This window comes from Dermacentor silvarum, chromosome 1 (genome assembly GCF_013339745.2).
Source record: "Dermacentor silvarum isolate Dsil-2018 chromosome 1, BIME_Dsil_1.4, whole genome shotgun sequence".
Classification (NCBI taxonomy): domain Eukaryota; kingdom Metazoa; phylum Arthropoda; class Arachnida; order Ixodida; family Ixodidae; genus Dermacentor; species Dermacentor silvarum.
The window spans coordinates 227,488,300-227,506,301 of NC_051154.1; the positions used below are offsets into that span (position 1 = coordinate 227,488,300).

Sequence of the window (18,002 nt, forward strand, 5' to 3'; positions counted from 1 at the left end):
CCGAAAGCGCACCTTCGAAGCGAGGTCGGCGGCTGTGACGCTCGCCGGCGGCGCGTCAGCGGCGCGTGTGCGAGCGTGGCAGCGGCCGACCAGGAGGACGACGCCGGGCGGGCGAAGGGTGTGGAGCCAGGCCAGCGTGACGCGAGGGGCGCGTCACGTGGCCCGGTTCCCCTTTCACCTTCCGCGGTGTATTCCCGGCTTCCCATCCGGCCCCATAACCAGAGAGCGAACAACGGCGGCCCCAAACGCGGCATCCCCGAGCGGACGCGCTTGCATGGACCGCACGACAGGCCGCCGCTGCCGGGCCAGCCGCCGATCGACGACCGCATGATGCTCGCGCCGGCTATGCTGCCGCCGCTGCTGCTGCTGGCGCTGGCCGGCCGCGCGCAGCAGCAGCAGCAGCACTTCCCCAGGACCCGGTTCCAGCCCGTGCACCGGTACCCGCCGCTGCCCAACGGCATCAAGCTCAGCCCCGAGCTGATCAACCAGGCGCTCCAGCTGCCGCCCAACGGCCACCCCCAGGGGCCCGCTCAGCAGCAGCAGCAGCAGAGCTTCAGGCCCCAGCGGATGGTGCAGCTGACGATTCCGCAGGGCGTGCTGCGAGGCCGCGTCCTGCGCACGCCCTCCGGCCGGGGCCTGGTCGCCTTCCTCGGCGTCCCGTACGCCGCCGCGCCCCTCGGGCCGCTGCGCTTCAAGGTGAGCACACCACTGCACCACACTGCATACAGCGCATGCCCGTACATGTTAACCGTACAGGAGCGCACAACGCGTGCGTGTGCTATACGGGAAGCATTTACGGGGGCTTCGCACTGCACCGGTGGCGGGCGCCAGCTCACTTGAGCGCGTCCTCGGCATAGCGCTGCGGCGACCAGTGACCTCAGGGGTGCGAGCGATCCAGCCGCACAGCCGATAAAGCGGGTGAGGCGAAGTGGTATATCGCCAGAAGCATGTGGCGACGTTCAAATGGCACGTCATATAAATAATTTGTTCACCTTTTTAACTTAACAACGCGACACTCATATCACGAGAGCATATGCAATGATTAGACCGGTGCCTTGCACAATGTTCGTTCCCCTGAAATTCTGTACAAAATATTCCTCTGAAGCAAGCGTAGCGAACAGATATATTTAAAGCACCAGCGTACTGAGCCTATATACAAATGAATGCGGTATATAAACAGTGCTAAGCTGCAGTATAGTGGTTTCGAAGCTTGCAAAAAGTATCCTGTTTAGCAAACAAGAGATGCCGCAGCTCAGTGCGTCTGTCTAGAATGTTTACCCTCTGACAAGTTGATTTTTAATCAAAATATTTCTGTGAAAGCTAAAGCAACAATTCACCATTTGTCATCTGGGCTGTATGCTCTTCTAATTAAAAAAGAAATTCTTCACGTGATTGGTTCCTACTCCTAGTGACAAACGCCTCTTGAATTCCATGGAAGCATGCGTTTTATGCGCGACTTGCGTGTCTGCTGACCCTATACAGACACCGCTGCAATCTTGAGGATAACTATGTGTCATTGTTTCAACTTGCATATGTTTCTGTCTTTCCTTGCTTTCTTTCTTTTTGTTTTATATTTCATGACGGCATAGAAGTGGTTGCCGCCTTTAGGTGACACCGGCTACTCCCATGGCCGCATGACAAGCAAAATTAAATCAGTCACAAAATGCACCGAGAAACACTGAATACAGTCAACGGGAAGAAAGGGAACCGAGAGGCCCGATTTTTATTAATCATATCATAAGAAGCCAACAAACAATGACACCAAGGACAACATAGGGGAAATTATACTAATTGAATTAAACAAATGATAAATTAATGGAAATGAAAGTAGATGAAAAAACAACTGGCCGTAGATGGAGAACGATCCGACGTCTTCGCATTTCGCGTGCGATGCTCTTACCATTGAGCTACCGCGGCGCCGTTTTCCCATCCACTTTCTGGGGTACTTATGCTTTACACTTAGAACTAACCCTGGGAATGTTAGCCAGCGCAACCACTTACAAACCTAGGTGGCGGATGTGGAACATCCTTTCTGTGACAGGCGTCACGAGTACGTGATCTTTTTGGGTGAAGGCAAATGGTCAATAAACCCACATATGCTACCTGAATGCATCAATGACGCTGGATTCGAGCCCTCATTATGTAATGAACGAGAAGAAAGGGAACCGAGGGGCCCGATTTTTATTAATCATATCATAAGAAGTCAACAAGCAATGACACAGTGACAATGACACACAAAATACAAAAATACATAATACAGTCAAAATACAAAATACAGTCAAAGATCATGAACAAATATAGGTTACGCACGCGCAAGTTTAAGAAACCACTGACGATACCACAAGAACACGCATGAGTATGCGCAAATATGTATAATGATGCACAGTTTGATAAATAAATAAAGATACTTGAAATTGTTCGAGGACACGCACAGAAGTTCACAGTTTTGCAGACGAGTGGACCAGTGCAAGTACACGTAATTACATAGCGCACCACATAAACACATAGCAACAAATAACAAACTTGAACTACCATGACGCATATGCCATCGGTAATATTGAGGCTATTGTACTAGAGGGCACAAAGGTTTAATATAAGCCTAAGATATTGGCATCTTCCCCTATATGTTGTGAAAAGGCCACATGATTATATATATAGGATGCTTTATTATTTTCTTTGTCGTTTCGATCGCATTGGAAGACACAAAGCTGCGTTGTTAGAAATGGTTGTTTGGGTTTAAATTAACGCGCGTCAATCAAGGAAGATTAGATGGGCCAACGAAGGGCGTGCGGGAAGGCGTGCTGTCTTCCCCTTCAAATGCACGATAAATAGAAGACGTTGGTGCCTAGAAGTGGAGCCGGCTACTGCTTCATAGATAAAATTAATACATAAAAGAAACATAGATACACAAACTAGATTTCTATGATTAGAATTGAATTCTGGGGTTTTACGTGCTAAAACCACGATTTGATTATGAGGCACGCCGTAGTGGGGGGGACTCCGGATTAATTTCGACCACCAGGGGATCGTCAACGTGCCCCCAATGCACGGGAGACGAGTGCGTTTTTGCATTTCGCCCCCATCGAAATGCGGCCGCCGCGACCGGGATTTGATCCCGGGACCTCGTGCTTAGCAGCACAACACCATAGCCGCTAAACCACCGCGGCGGGTGATTTCTATCATTAGAGGGCAGATATTGCGTGCAAACGTAGCGTTCATCGAAGTTGAGTACACGAGTGATCCATATCGTAGAACGGGGTCCAGACCAAAAATAAAAGGCCCCAGGAATAAACAGAAAAAAAATTGTGGCATAAGGTCAGGTTCACACCACACCGGCTCATGCAGAGAACGGTTCGAGTTAAAGAGGAACAGGTGCACTATCACCCAAATCGTATTCACAGCACTTGAAGAGGTAATCACTCATACAAATATAGACAAGTTGTGCAGAATAAATGCAGAATATACGCCTAGCTGAGTTTGTAGTTTTGCGCCATTACTGGAGACTTCATTAGTGGAGGAGGAAAGTACAGGTACTAACCGAAAACGTTACCGGTAGTATAGGGGACGAACGCGACGTTCTGTGCATGGCAAACACGTTCTTGGGAAGATGGCGGTGCCCGCTGTGGGAGCCAGCTTCTGTCGCTGTAAAGGAGTAAGAAGCCCGAAGTCTAAGTCTTCTTTTTTTTATTTTTCGCCCTCATCGCAATGCGGCTGCCGCGGCAGGGAATCAAACCCGCGACCTCATGCCCAGCAGCATAACGCCAAAGCGGATATTAGCCCCTGTGACGTACGTGCTAGTAGCGTTCGGCGAACCCACGTGTTGAAGTCAGTGGGCATGTCTTGCCGCAGTCCAGTTTTCTCAGATGTGTTGACACCTCGCGTGTTGCTGACGCGTACTCGGTTTCGACCGGAGTGCTGCGAAACTGAGGCTAAACTTGGAAGGAAAATTATGCTTGCTTATTACTCTGAAGCAAGTCTGCCGTCAAGTTCTACGCTGCGCAGCGAGCGCGAGCGAGCGCGCACCCGTCAGATGAAGCTGAGCGGAAACACGGTCCCGACAACTGTAGTTGACCAAGTGAGCACTGTGCATTCGTCCGGATCACCCGTCGAGAAGGTCAGTACCGCCGGCGTCTCTTCGAAGGCTGTCGTGCGGGCTTCGCAAACTAAACGAAAGCAACAGAAAGTGGCGTAAGCCGTGACAGTGAACGTGGAAGCGGCTAAGCAATCCGGCGCGTGATGCGTTGCCGCGCGCATGGCTGCGCGGCTCGGCACCTGTGGCTGTGAATCAGGCTTACAGCGTTGCGCAAGCGCAGTCAACGGAGACGGTCGCTCTGCGGCGACCACCACCTTCGCTTCCTTCCCCGCTGCTGCTAAAAGGAGGCGCGACCTAGACCTTCGCATACAGTTGGCCGGACACACCCACCCCCGCTCGTATGAATAAGCGCTGACGCTTACAGAACCCACAGCCTTGTTACTCATGCAGGTTCAGGCTCTATACACGTGTGTACACACCAGAAGGTTTTCGCATGTCTCGACGAACGCGTCTCCGCGCCTTTGTTTCTTACGCTGTCCCTCAGCTTCTGTGCATATTGTGAAGCTCGCGCACCTGGCATGGTTGACATGCACGACTGCGTGTTCAGGAGTGAGCGGCGCCGACGCAGAGAGCGGCGGTATCATTGAGATGGTGACTAAAGGCAGTAATGCTTGCGGAGGAGGAGCTGACCTGACGACACGATAACAACGATGACTTTACGATGACGACAATGGTCGTCGTCGCCGGCGAAGCGGAAACAGCGGATGGACGGACACAGCAAGCCCGGTTGCGAGCTTTTAATTTTTGTCGCAGTTAAACACTCGTGTACCGAGCTCCACCACCCGTGTTCAAAATGAACCTAGAGCCCTGTAAACTACGGCGTCTCTCGTAGCCTCTGTGCTGCTTTTGGACGAGCTAAACCTCGTCAATCAATCAATCAATCAATCAATCAATCAATCAATCAATCAATCAATCAATCAATCAATCAATGAATCAATCAAGAATAAGGCTACCCGTGGGGCTCCGTTATACATGCATGTTGTGCATAAATACCCAATAAAGTGAACGGAACAAACCGCCGTCGTAGCAGTTCATTTATTAAAGCAGCGCAGGTGTCGTGCTGAGGCTTTGTGGGTGGCTCTCCCGCGCCGGCGGCAGTACTGTTTTCTTCTCCTTTCTTCCCCTTTTTCTCCATTAACAATATGAAGATTGTCACGCATTTAAAGTTCATAATAATTTGCCAGCCAAATTAAAAAAATCATGAATTCAGTTCTTTAACACTTTACTCGGATTCATTGTCTAGACGTTAACTTTTTTATGCGTTAGCATTAGGAGTGTCAAAATGGCAAAACGTGTATCTGTGTGAAGTATGGGATTAAGCGGTCACGTGTTAAAGAGGGGATGGAAGAGCTTAGAAGAGCGTGTGTGTGTGTGTGTGTGTGTGTGTGTGTGTGTGTGTGTATGTATGTATGTATGTATGTATGTATGTATGTATGTATGTATGTATGTATGTATGTATGTATGTATGTATGTATGTATGTATGTATGTATGTATGTATGTATGTATGTATGTATGTGTATGTATGTATGTAGTGTGTGTACTGTACGTACTTATGTATCTATGTACGTACATAAGTATGTATACGTACGTACGCACGTAACGTATACAGGGCAACTAGTCGCACTTCGCTCATCGAAGGGGCAGGATGTGTGTCGAGTGAGCTCCTGACCAACACTGTGCAATCTGGTGAACGGGATTTAAATCAGGGATCCGGGACCTCAAAGAGGCGCGACGTAATGCTCACGCATTTCTCTCGCATTTACCGCTAAATCGCGACTCAACTTGGGAGGGTATGCCAGCCAACGCAATCCAACGTCTAAAAAATGTACCTGCGGAATCTATGCGGAGAAAGCTTATGCGATAGCGTCTGCGGTTACCTCGCGGAATTCAGGATGGCTTCATATTCCGTCTAATAAATCATTTAGCTACAGTTAACCATGAGAGCACCATTCCGGGCAAGTTAGTAATACATTACTAAAGTATTATTGCGCAACAAAAAGACATGGACGGGAGAGAAGCACACACACACCAAGAGCTTGGTGTGTGTGTTCTTCTCTCCCGTCCATGTCCTTTTGTTGCGCAATAATACTTTAGTAACAGTTAACCATCTTCTTAAACATTGGCTTTTTCAGCTGTATAAGGGGGAAGGTTTTAGACTGTCGTCGAAAATACCAAATTACTTTGTTGTCCAGCATTCCCTTTACCGTGGGCATTATTTCTTTCTTTCTTTTTTTTTTTTTTTTTTTTTGCTGCCCCGAGAAGAAATCGCGCGAAAGCGAGTTTTCCTACGCCAGAGCGTCAGAGCCGGTAACCTTCAAGCGCGATGGGAACAATCGAACTTGATCGTATTCACAACCCGGTAACCTTTTCATTGCGGCAAGGCATCGATTGCGTTTGCGGCCCAGGCCCCGGCCCTCTTGTGTACCACTTATCCAGCACGACGTCGCAAGTCGCAACATTACGCAATAGCACGCGCGTTGCCGATAAACGGCCTCTGAAAGCGCAGCTATCACGCTTTGACGGTAGATGGGTCTACGCCCGGCGCCAAAATCAGGCACGTTAATTTGCGCGTGATTGAGGGCATTGTCATCGTTGCCTCCAAGGTGTGACTTTTCGATTTCCCGCGCCTTCTGGCCAACGATCGATATACAGGGTGTCCCAGCTATCAAAAGCTTAAAAAAAGAGATCAGTCTACGAGAATAAGACCATGCAAGTACATTTTTGGAATCCAGTAAAGAAACTACCAGAAAATTCTTAGTCCCTAACGTCCAAATAGTCAATTAAAAGTAATTAACTAACTTATTAATTGTTTCAATATTTAAGATGCCTATGAAAAGTTGTAGAGAAAGTGAAATGTTGCCCGCAAGATATGCACATCACGTGTTTATTTTTTCTGGCAGACAGAAAGCCCGCGAAACATTTTTTTAAAAAAAGTATGTGGATGTGAGTATACGCCTCCACGCGTACGGGGTCGCAGCGCCATCAAAAGTGCGACACGCTGTTTGTCTATTAGTGGGTCGAGCAGCGAAGATAACGGCAAGAAAACCCGTTGCCCTGAGCGGCGAGCCCGATAGCCTGAGACGAACAACTTGCGTTTTTCTACACTGTAAACGAGACGCATACTTCATTCGTACCGATCCTACACGTCTCTCTACACGATCTGTTCCTCAATGACTGAACAAAATCAACAACTGTGGGGGACACCCAGTAACACGTATATAGTGAACTTCGTGATAGAGGGCCATTTTATCAAACGACCGAATAAAAGATATGTGCTGTTAATTTATCACTATCTTTATGACACATGCATCGTGGGTGCGCGCCCGCTGTGATTGAGAGGTTGGCCGGACGTATAAGGGTTGCAATTTATTCGATAGCCACAGAGTCAGCTACTCCTATCGAGCGCATAAGGCGCCGATTGATCGGCTGCAGGACGAAAGCGTCTCCCATCGAACTACAATAGACCCTGTCTTGCGCCACCTGACACCATCCTACGCCTACAAATTTACCTTATTTCATAACATCATCATCTGTTCTCTGATGTCCTCGAGTGTGCCTCTCTTCTCATGGAACCCATTTGGTAACTTTATCATAGACCATCGGTCATCTGCCCTACGCATTAGGTGGCCTGTTCAATTCCATTTACTCCTCTGAATCGCAACTATATAATATCTTCTATGCTTCTTAAGCTTGTTCGTTAACCTGAAAGTTTCTGCCACATATGCACGGGTAGAATGCAATAATTGAACACTTTTCCTTTCAAGGATAGCGGTGAGCTGCCGGTCATACCTTGGTAATGTCTGCCGTATGTGACCCAACCTGCAGTATATGGGCCTATTATTAACCTCAACTTCCTCGCCCTAGGATCTCAAGTGTTCTAATTTCGGAGCCCAGCGTTCCACAGTTCCCTGCATTGTCAACATGGGCCTCATTAGTTATTTACTTCCCCTAGTGAGCTGCCGCAAGCATTTTGGTTGCTCTCGAGTTCCGTACCCACAGCCGCGCAGTTGGCGCAGCATGCAGCACTATATATACCTGGCCGCCATTGCACGCATGCTTAATAGACAAACTCGGCCGCACCGGCGCTGTTTACTGCTATACAGACAGACACTCGGGCCTTGACAAGAATAGAGAAAGAAAAAAGAAAAGAGAGGTGGTGTAGCTCGCTATGTCAAACTTCTGAGAAAATATATCTTCATTGCGTAAAGTTATCCTCGCCTAAAAAATGCGAGCGTCAGCAATCATATATTTGATCAGATAACGGCCAGCACGACTCCATCAACGGTGCAACCGAAGCGCAACGCAGATCTCCCGTCAAGGTCGGAAATAATCGCTCACGGCGCTCGAGCGTATTTCTATGAATGAAAGGCGCGGTTCGCGTAAGCAAGTCAGAAATAGAGCCACGAGGGGAAAGTGTATATTTGGCGAGCTGCGTGCTGATTTGTCGTAGAGATCGATCGCAGACCGGTGTTGTTGTTGAACGATGAACGATGCGTATCTAGGGTTTTTCCATCTTTAGTTTGCGGTATTCAGGTAAGCCTGTTGACCTTCGGCAGGAACATTTAGCTGGCTCTGAAGTGCGTCAAGATCTTCCGCGTTCATTATAGAGAGCGCTTCTTATGGAACATCGTAATTAGGTGAACACATCCCTATCATTAAGTGAAAATTTGTTGTCATGCCTTGCGATTTTCATGACGGGCATTTTTTTTTTTCTTTGGCGTTTCCACGCTCTTGTTTTCAGAGTCTACGCATGTTGAACGTATCATCATTGTGCCTTAATCAGGTGAAATTGGAGCAGCCGGAAGAAACTATAGCCGTCGCTGGTTGGCGCAAGCAATCAAATACTCTGCATCTCACGCACTTTGTTCACATAGCTTGGCACATATATACTAACTTGTGAACGGCATCTTGCGCCGCTATGGCGCCGTGCGTGCACATGTAATGTCGCAATTCTTCTGAGTTTGCTGCGGGTATGCAGATTGCAGGGTGTGCTCGGTGTCGCACGTGCATATATCACAACAGCCAATGGGCGGATTTCTGCAAGTTCAACTGCTTTCCTAAGCTAATAGTTATTACTTCGAACGCGTAAATTGTACTATTGCGAAGAACTTCGAAATGTTTGGGACACGCTGAGCTTTCTGTTGGTTCAATGTGGTCCGGTATGAAAGGGAACCTAATCGATATTCCAGTTGCAATTACTGCTCAAGTGTTGTTAGAATTCCGAATTGGTGATACTTGCTAACTGTATAGCTCACCTGTTAAAAAAAAATATTGCGTATCATACTTTCTTACTTTAAGCACTAAAATGTCAAATAACCTTCTTGAATGTAAGTGAAGTGCTGCCTTTCATATTGGACTTACCTAGCCGACTGCAACAAGGTTTGAGTGGTGCCATCTTTAGACAAATCCGATGACCAGAAGCTTCGCGCACGCAATAGATCACAATCATGTCCGGGGATGTCGAACCTTTTATGCCTATTTCTGCCAGCAACTAGAAAATCTGGCAGCGTTGTTCAGGGTGACATTTCGGCAAAGGCTTTTTGTTTTACGGTCTCTCTTGTACAAAATATGTGCCAGGCAAACTCATCCCTATAAAAAACCGACTCAGAGAACCGTTGACATTGAGCTACACACCAGCGCCTCTCCCCGCCGATTGCATTCTGACCACGGAGATTCTGACAATGATATAGGCTACATCATTTATAGGGTTAAGGAGCGATGTGGGAGTGGCGTCAACGATGGTCGTTCCGATGACAAGTGCGTCTTTACGAGAATTCAGCTCAAGGACCAGTGGTCGCTTGTACATAGATAACACAGTATGTCTTCAGACATAGGTGCCCATTTTGTAAATATTGCTCCTGGATAGTTCGATACGTTGAGAAATACCCAGAGTAAGAAGGGCAGGGGGGGGGGAGAGAGAGAGAGAGAGAGAAAGAGAGCTTATGTTTTCGCCGACTGGTAGCGCCGCGGAACTTTGCAACGTCCAGAATAGCGTCTCGTGTATGACGTGCCAAACCCAATGTTTTTTACGATGGCGGAACTTCTCTCTCATTAGCGTTGTGACAAAACAAGTCAAGACCCTGGACTTTTTCTTGCACTCTATGAAAGCGCGAAATGCATGGTACTCAAACAAAATGAGACAACCGGCACAAAATGGAAGTGTCTATCATTTGCCCGTGACAAGCAAATATGGAGGAGGCAAAAAATGTAAAGAAGCAACTGAAAATTGCTTTAAGCAGAGGCACGAATAGATGTGTATCGTGGAGAGCACACCTTTCATGCTTATCGAAATATCGGTACTTCGGCAGTTGCCATTGAGAATATTCAAGGCTACGTCATCACATACTGTGAAATCAATTCTACACAGACGTATATCCTCCTGTAACCCCTTGTACAATACATTGCACATTGCCTGCTACATTTTTTATATAAATTCACTCGCAAGCATTACGGAAAATATTTATTCGTGGTATAAAGTACTGTGCATGTGTAACTATAAAGAAGTGGTTTACTCAAATTCTTGTCATACGCTTTCGAGCAATTTGACACTCATTTGATCTAGACCTTTGTGTCGTCCCAGACGGTCGAAAGCAAACTTGAGGTGTGTTTCGAAATCACTGAGAATGCGTGAAAATACCTGACGCGCCAGCAACATGGCAATGTACTACACGTAGTTACATCTTGATCTCTGCGTTTAAGGAGTGAAATACAGTTTTTACCATAGCAACCATGAGGAGATGAAGAGATGTTCACGTACGTACATGCAGACGCACTTTTTGGCATCTAACCGTGGTAGTTAAATTTTTTTTAAATTGTGTTTCAAGTTCACAACATAACGGTAGACAATAAAGACCATCTTGAAGAGCGATTATACCAAATAGTTCTGTTCGGACCTCAGGAGGATATTGCAACACTTTGCGTGGACGGGATGCTCTCATTCAATTGACCAATTGGTGTCGCAGCCTATTCGTGATAAAGATGACGCCGAATTGTTACTATACTACTAATACTAATTTAAAAAAAAAAACAGCTTTGGAATCTCTTTCTAGATTAACTGTTGAGTGTATTCGGTCAAGGCGATATCACGTAATTAAGTTAGCATCGAACGTTTCCTATCCGGAAACTAGATTATTCCTCGTTCCCGAAACCCCTGCTGCGTTGCGTCGAACATGACGCCCACGGAGACGAGCTGATCCGTAGACGACCGACAGTGGCCGACGAGAAAAAAAAAAAAAAAAAAAACTGATTCTGGAAGATGGGGGGAAGCTGGCGCGAAAGGAACGTCGGAAAGTGATTACACGTGGCGGAAAGTAATGACTTCCTAGCGAAGCGCGAGAGCTCGTCGTTCAAAAACGGCGTGAAACTGGCAGGCAGGAAAAGAAAGGGGCAAACCAAAAAAAAAAATAACAAAAAAAAAAAGAAAAGTCCCGCGTATTGCGTGCGCGACGCGGAGCGAGCAGTTTGAAAGTCGGCCAGAAAAATAGAGAGTCGTATACACACCGTCGCCAAAGTCTCGCGGCGGGCGCTGGCACAGAACGGAGGGAAAGGGGGCCACGCGCCGCTGGGACAGCAGGCACGCGCGTACGGCGGGGCGGCCCGCCGCACGCGGAAACTGAACCCCGTTTCGGGCTTTTATTATTACTATTACTTTCTTTCTTTCTCTTCACGCTCGGCGTTTTTTTCTGTCGCTTCTCTAAAACAAACGGGCACCACTGCCGGGCGCGCATCCTCTCCTTAGAGCATCGGTTCCGCTTGGCGAGGTGACGATTTGACACCGTTTTCGCGCTGCATATGGCTCGCAACGACACTGCGAACACGCGCACGCGCGCGCCCATGAGTGTGTGTGTGTGTGTGTTGTCTCTGTGCGCGCCTATGTGTCGTCGTCGGAGGAGGAGGACATCGCCGATCCGAGAGCACACAAAGATGCGTGCTGTAACCCCACCACACCTCTCGTTCCCGGAGAGTGACCGAGGTCGTCCGCCTAGAGGGCCCTTTGGCCCCGATCGCGACGGTGGTTCGTTTGTCCCTGCGTATATATACGACTATACTATGTGTACGAACTGTGTACTATGTACTATGCGCGCGCTCTGGCTTCGCCATTTTCCCGCGCGCGGGAGGGCGCTTGCCACACCAAGGCAAACATCCTTTTGTGCGAGACCACAAGCCGGTGCGCACGTTTTGCGGTCATGCGTGCCTCTGCTGTACACTCGGGGAGAACGTCGCATGTCGGCAGCCGTCCAACTTTGCGGTGTCGTTCATCTGGGCGCTTCGAGTATTCTCTCAATTGGCTTACTATATAGAACCAGACGCCAGAGAGAAGCGCCTGCAAACAAATAGACTTACCCACCTAGAACCATTTTTTTTTTGTATCCGAGTTTAAAAAAAAAAAAAGCATTGCACTATTCTCCTGTGTGAGTATATGGGCTTTTCGTTGCGGTCATCAACCCGTACAACGCCGCGCGGGCGTGGGGGTGAATCGGCACAGTACGCGTCCTTATTGCACACCTAGTATAACTGCGATGGCTAATACTACAGCGCCCTTCAATCAAACAACGTAGCCTCGTGGAAGCCTCTCCCAACGACGAAGGCACGTTTTACCTTGCTGAGAGACACTGGTCCCAATGATACAATTTAGTTTGTTTGCTGCGTGTTGTGGTGTGTTTTTTTATGCGATGTGTATCTGGTGACGTGAACTTTGCATATCATTTCATTTTTCATCGTACCCGTCTGAAGTAGCACGCTATAGGCGTGCCGCCAGGCAAGTCCCGCCATGATGCATCAATGAGTTCTCTCTCTCTCTCTCTCTCTCTCTCTCGTTATATCATTTTATGAAGCCATATATACCCAGCGCCACGTTACAAGATTCCTCTACTCGACAGCCAATACCAACATTACCAACCTAGGCCTGCAGAGCCTCATCAGTCGCCAAGATATAAATCGATGACCTATAGCTTATCGCTTCGCGTAACATATATCGCTCAGAGGCTGCCTTGGCGGCATGAGCGTTGCAGGATTTGCAGTGGCCTACCAATAAGGCACCGCAATTTGCTGAAAAGGAATTTATCTCGATCCAGCAGCATCCACTAGACGCATGATGCTGCACATTACTCCCGCACTCTGAACAATTGGACTAAGGGCGGAATACTTCTACTGAACATAATGGATCTCTGTGCACTGCATGCATCGAGGACAGTAGAAACACTTGGAGGACGCTTAAGCTTCGCCTTTAAGACTAGAACGCGATAGCGTTATCAGGACCCGTTTGCATCGCATCGTTCGCATCCGGCAAGTAGGCTTCATTCACCTGCAACACAGAACGCGGGAAAGTCAGCGCAAAAAGACCAAGCTTACACCAATCTCCTTAAAGTCGGCTTCACTTTTAAACAGAAATGCATTGCTGGGAATACCTTTTCCAGGGGCTGTATAACTCGTCTTATCTTAAAATGTGAAGGCCCTAGGACCTTTTTTTTTCATTATTTTATTAATTGTTTGCTATTGCCCCGACGTGCGCGCGTGTCCAACACGCATTTGGCAGGCCAAGTCCCAATTTGACTTGCCGTAGGGAGCCTACATGCAACGCCGTTTTAGGGTGGTGACAACACCATGATTTTGACCGCTATTTACCGCCAAATTTGGTGGGTAGCTATTTTGGTCCCCAGTCTTTCTGCCTTTTTTTGTCACACTCTGATGTACTCATGTTGGCACGCGATCTATTAAATTTCCTTAATTCAGTTTTGCGCCAGTGCGCACAAGAAACCTGCATACATCTTTAATATACTAGTTGCATTTTCCTTTTACTTTACTACATCAAACTTACTTTTCTATTGCATGTCGTGCGACACATGTAAAGCAAGCAATTTATATGGCACGATGGCGTGCTTGTGGTAGCATTATCTCACGTCAAGAACGTGAACTGTATTAAGCATTGTCGTAGCCTTCTAGTTGCATATAATATATAAAGGGTGCTTTTCGAAGTGTGCTGTAATGAAGACTGTCCTTACTAGTCTGTTTAACTAAAACGTAGACGTGCCGTGTACGGCGCTCAGACGCGCCATTTGTCTCTGGCTGCTGAGGCCAAAGTTTATTAAAAGAAGTTAAGTAATTTCACGTCACCAAGGGTTGCGGGAAATGTGGTCTGTCGGCTGGTCTTTCGCGATTGTGTGCACCAGATTTAACCCGGCAATTTAGCTGGCGGCGGCAAGTGCCCTTACAAAGGCTGTCACCACCCTAAAACGGCGTTGCATGTAGGCTCCCTAACCTGCCGAGGATGCCAGCGCCATCTGGATAAGATTTTCGCAAGTAGGCTACCCGAGTGAGCCGGTGTTTTTATGGTAGAAATGCTGGCAAAAGAGGTTTGTCTTTGAGTTTCCTCCTAACAGAATTATGTTTTCTCGTACATTGAAATAACAGTCCGACGCCACCATGTCTGTTGGTTGTGCTCAAGTTGTACTTCGCCATTTTTCTGACGGTTTTCACTGTGAGAAATTCATTTTTTATTCACTAACACCTTGCATCACGACGAAGGGCCTGCGCGGTCGGGGTGGTTCCGAATGATTTTCTACTGCACTATCAAGGCCACACGGAGGGACTGCGCAGTCGGGGTGGTTACGGATGATTTTTTCCCCCACGGACGCCGACATCCATGCCGATACCGACGCGGGATTTTCTGCGAGACGGGGCCCTTAACGCTGTCGCGTTAAAACGTGTGCTCCTCGCGACCACAGTCGTGACACACAGCGTTGTTTACCATTACGAAACAAAATGGGCAATATATTTCGTAAAGGCATCTTGCCTTAGTCGAGAAACGGGGTTGCCTCCCGTCTGGAGAATCCAGAAGGAATTTGAAGGCGCAGCGAAGAGCCCAAGCGGAACAGCTGTGTTGAACATTTGACGCGTTCCACACGGACAACGTGATGCCTTGTGCGAGCACGGGAATCAATCCATAGCTGCATCTGACCTTCACAAACCGATGAATTCATGCGTGCTGTCTTCACGAGCGAACCAAGCAGCGTCATCGGCGTGCTCGCTATCTATCGTATGACGCCTCAATGGCTTCGAATTCACCTAAAAGTGACATGATATCCTTTTTTCGCCAAGGTGTTAAAAAAACGTAATCTTTAACAGCAATTGTTCGTGAGGTCCACGCCGCAGGGCTGATAGTAAAGACTGCAACGCTGTCTTCGAGTCGCATAAAACGGACCGTTTGACCACGATAGCATTAAGGGCACCGTGTCGCAAAAATCCGGTGTCGGCGTCAGCGCAAATTCCCGTATTACTTAGGTATATCTGTACATGCCACGCCTTGCTATATGACATGCGGTATATTCGGGTTATATTGCCACACCATTCTATAAGTACTGTAGCTCAAACCTTGTCTTACATTCTTGACTAAGTTATTCCTCGGAATTTTGAGAATGACTGCCCACAAACAAATGTCACGAAACAAAATACCCACAGCGCATGCCTTTTATGTTAAATCTTTTCAGATTGAAATATTAAAAGTGCGAGTGTGAAACAATAACAGAAACCTGAAAGTGATGTATTTTTTTTTTTTTGGCGAGGATGTGTACTACCGCCGAGATCGGCTCACGCTAGGGGCCAAGTTTCTACCAGAAAGCTCGCCTTCGTGCATAGCGTTCGCCGCTAGCGTTTCCTGGCAAACATTACGGTTACATAAGCTGCATTTGCCGGGAAGCGTCAGGAGCAGTCAGAAATCCTTAAATGCTATCGCGTTCCACTCTTAAAGGCGAAGCTTAAGCGTCCTCCAATATTCGAGGTTGTTCTTGGCTGTTGAGACGAAGTGCAGTCCGAAGAGCTGAAAGTTCCGCAGCCGTCGATGTCGTGTGGGACGTCGTGAAGCTGACGGTGGTGGCTATCGCTGGGAAGTTGATGGCTCCCGCCGAATAGTTGACAGTCGCTGTAACATCAGTATAAATATGAACATGGTCGGTGTATCTCTCGTACAAAAGGAGAACGTATAATTGTTTAAGAGCAGATGAAAGTTCAGACTTCTTTTCTTATTCATGGTATGGTGAGGTGTATTTCGAGTTGAACCAGAGGAAAGAGGAATCGATGGTTTAGTTGCGGAAATGAAAGGCTGGTACAATAAGCAGAGTTCATAGCAGAAAAAGCTGTCTGTGCCGTGTCTGAAGCGAAGCGAGACGTTGAGAACGGGCTGGGCAAGGTGCCTAATGTGCACTCTTCGCGCTTACACGGCAATTAGTATTTGTATTGGATGGTCCCGAGCGATTGAGATAGTTGCCGCTGCTGATACGCATTATGGCCGGCAAACCGAGACAAACTCTGAGAGCCCGGTATGTGTAGTGCTCGAAGATATGTCCTGCAAGTGTTGGCCAGTACGCGCAAGGAGCATCTCGGAAAGCTCAGAAAGAGTGCACTGCACAATTACAACATAACATGTACTGAACGTCGCTAAGTTTTTCCGTCTAGAAACAGCTGGGAAATTGCCGTCGAGCGTTTTTAATGTGTAGTCATATGAGGGTTCTAGAACAGAGCTGTATCAATGATAATCCCTAGAAATCTGTTAGTCCTGTGTATATCATGAGAAATGACCTCTCTGTTTATAAAAACACCGTATAGGGTGCCACTGGTTTGCCAGAACGCTACCAGTGTGCATTTGTTTGATTATTTTTTTTACACTTCGGCTGCAAAGGTACACCGTTGTCGAAGTAGCAACCTTCTGAAGTATTGCACGTGTTTGAGGAGATGCCTAGCCCGAAGTTCAGGCACCTATGTCATCTGCGTACATTGGTAACTTGGTTTGCAGTTGACAGGTGTTCAACAAAGCCAATGAATGAGTCTGCACAGGTTAAGGCTTAGTACTCTGCCTTGAGGAACGCCACGGCAGGTGCACAGTGTCGGGTGGTTGGGTCGTCGGTGCACGCCAAGAAGGAGCTCAAAAAAAAAAAATCAGACATACATTTATTGACTTGTCATATGTTACGCGATATATGTTACCTAAAGACCAGCCATCTCGCGAGCACTGATTTTGCCCTCGTAAAATACGTTGTCGTACGCCCCTTTGACACTTAGGAACATAGGGGCAGATAGACGATAACGTGATTTAGGATGCTGTACGCATTTATCGAGTTCGGCGGCACTGTTTATAGATGATAGGTCCCGCCAAAAACCACGTACGGGGCCGCATAGGGCCTGGGCAAACGTGGCTTTCGACGTACCGTTCCATGTGAGCGAAGATCCCTCTTTCATTACTTTTCCCACAACGCTAGCCAGCGCTATTCGGCGGTATAATGCGAGTTTGAATAGATACTTCCCAGGCTTTAGCAGCATGACGAGGGCTCATGCGGTAGTCATGAGAGATGATAATGTCACTGAAGGCGGCGATCTTCGCACAGAAGTGTGGAACGTCAATGTGCCATCGCCTCTAAAAGCGTGCCAGTACTTTGAACGGGAAGGGCTATTCAGGAAGAGAACGCAGACCACGGCACGGTTTTCCATATGTAGGACCGTGGCTTTTGGGGCTATACTAACTGGAAAAACGCTGTCCAATTTGAGATGATATACTCTAATGATGCTACGTTAGATCTTCTTTCGCATTTTACGGGCTCTTCTAAGACCAGGGATCAAATTTTTGCACCCATACCCTCGTTCCGCATCGCCGCGAAAGGCCCCAAGTCGCTCCAACTCGATGTGAGGGGGCCCGTGTACCTAAATGAACCGGCACACAAGCAAACATGAACGGCGCACACAAGCAAACATGAACACATCTCACTTGATGACCGCGCACACTCGCTGTCAAACGCTGGAGTGAGGAAGCGCGGCGGCAGCAGCAAGCAAATTGGCCATCGTGCTGCCTCTCGCTTCAACGTTAACTAAGCAGCGAAAACACAGTGCGCACGAAGCTATCAGCACTTGGCGCGCACTCTG

At 47.8% G+C, this 18,002-nt stretch overlaps 1 protein-coding gene across 1 annotated transcript in view; it reads left to right on the forward strand.

The window, feature by feature from the left end:
• The first annotated feature begins 214 nt into the window (after positions 1-214).
• Positions 215-18,002, forward strand: part of LOC119436862 (cocaine esterase) — a 64,077-nt gene continuing 46,289 nt past the window's right edge. Inside the window, exon 1 of the mRNA XM_037703881.2 lies at positions 215-696. Coding sequence (XP_037559809.1) covers positions 328-696 — 369 coding nt within the window. The 5' untranslated portion in view covers positions 215-327. The remainder of the gene's footprint in view (positions 697-18,002) is intronic.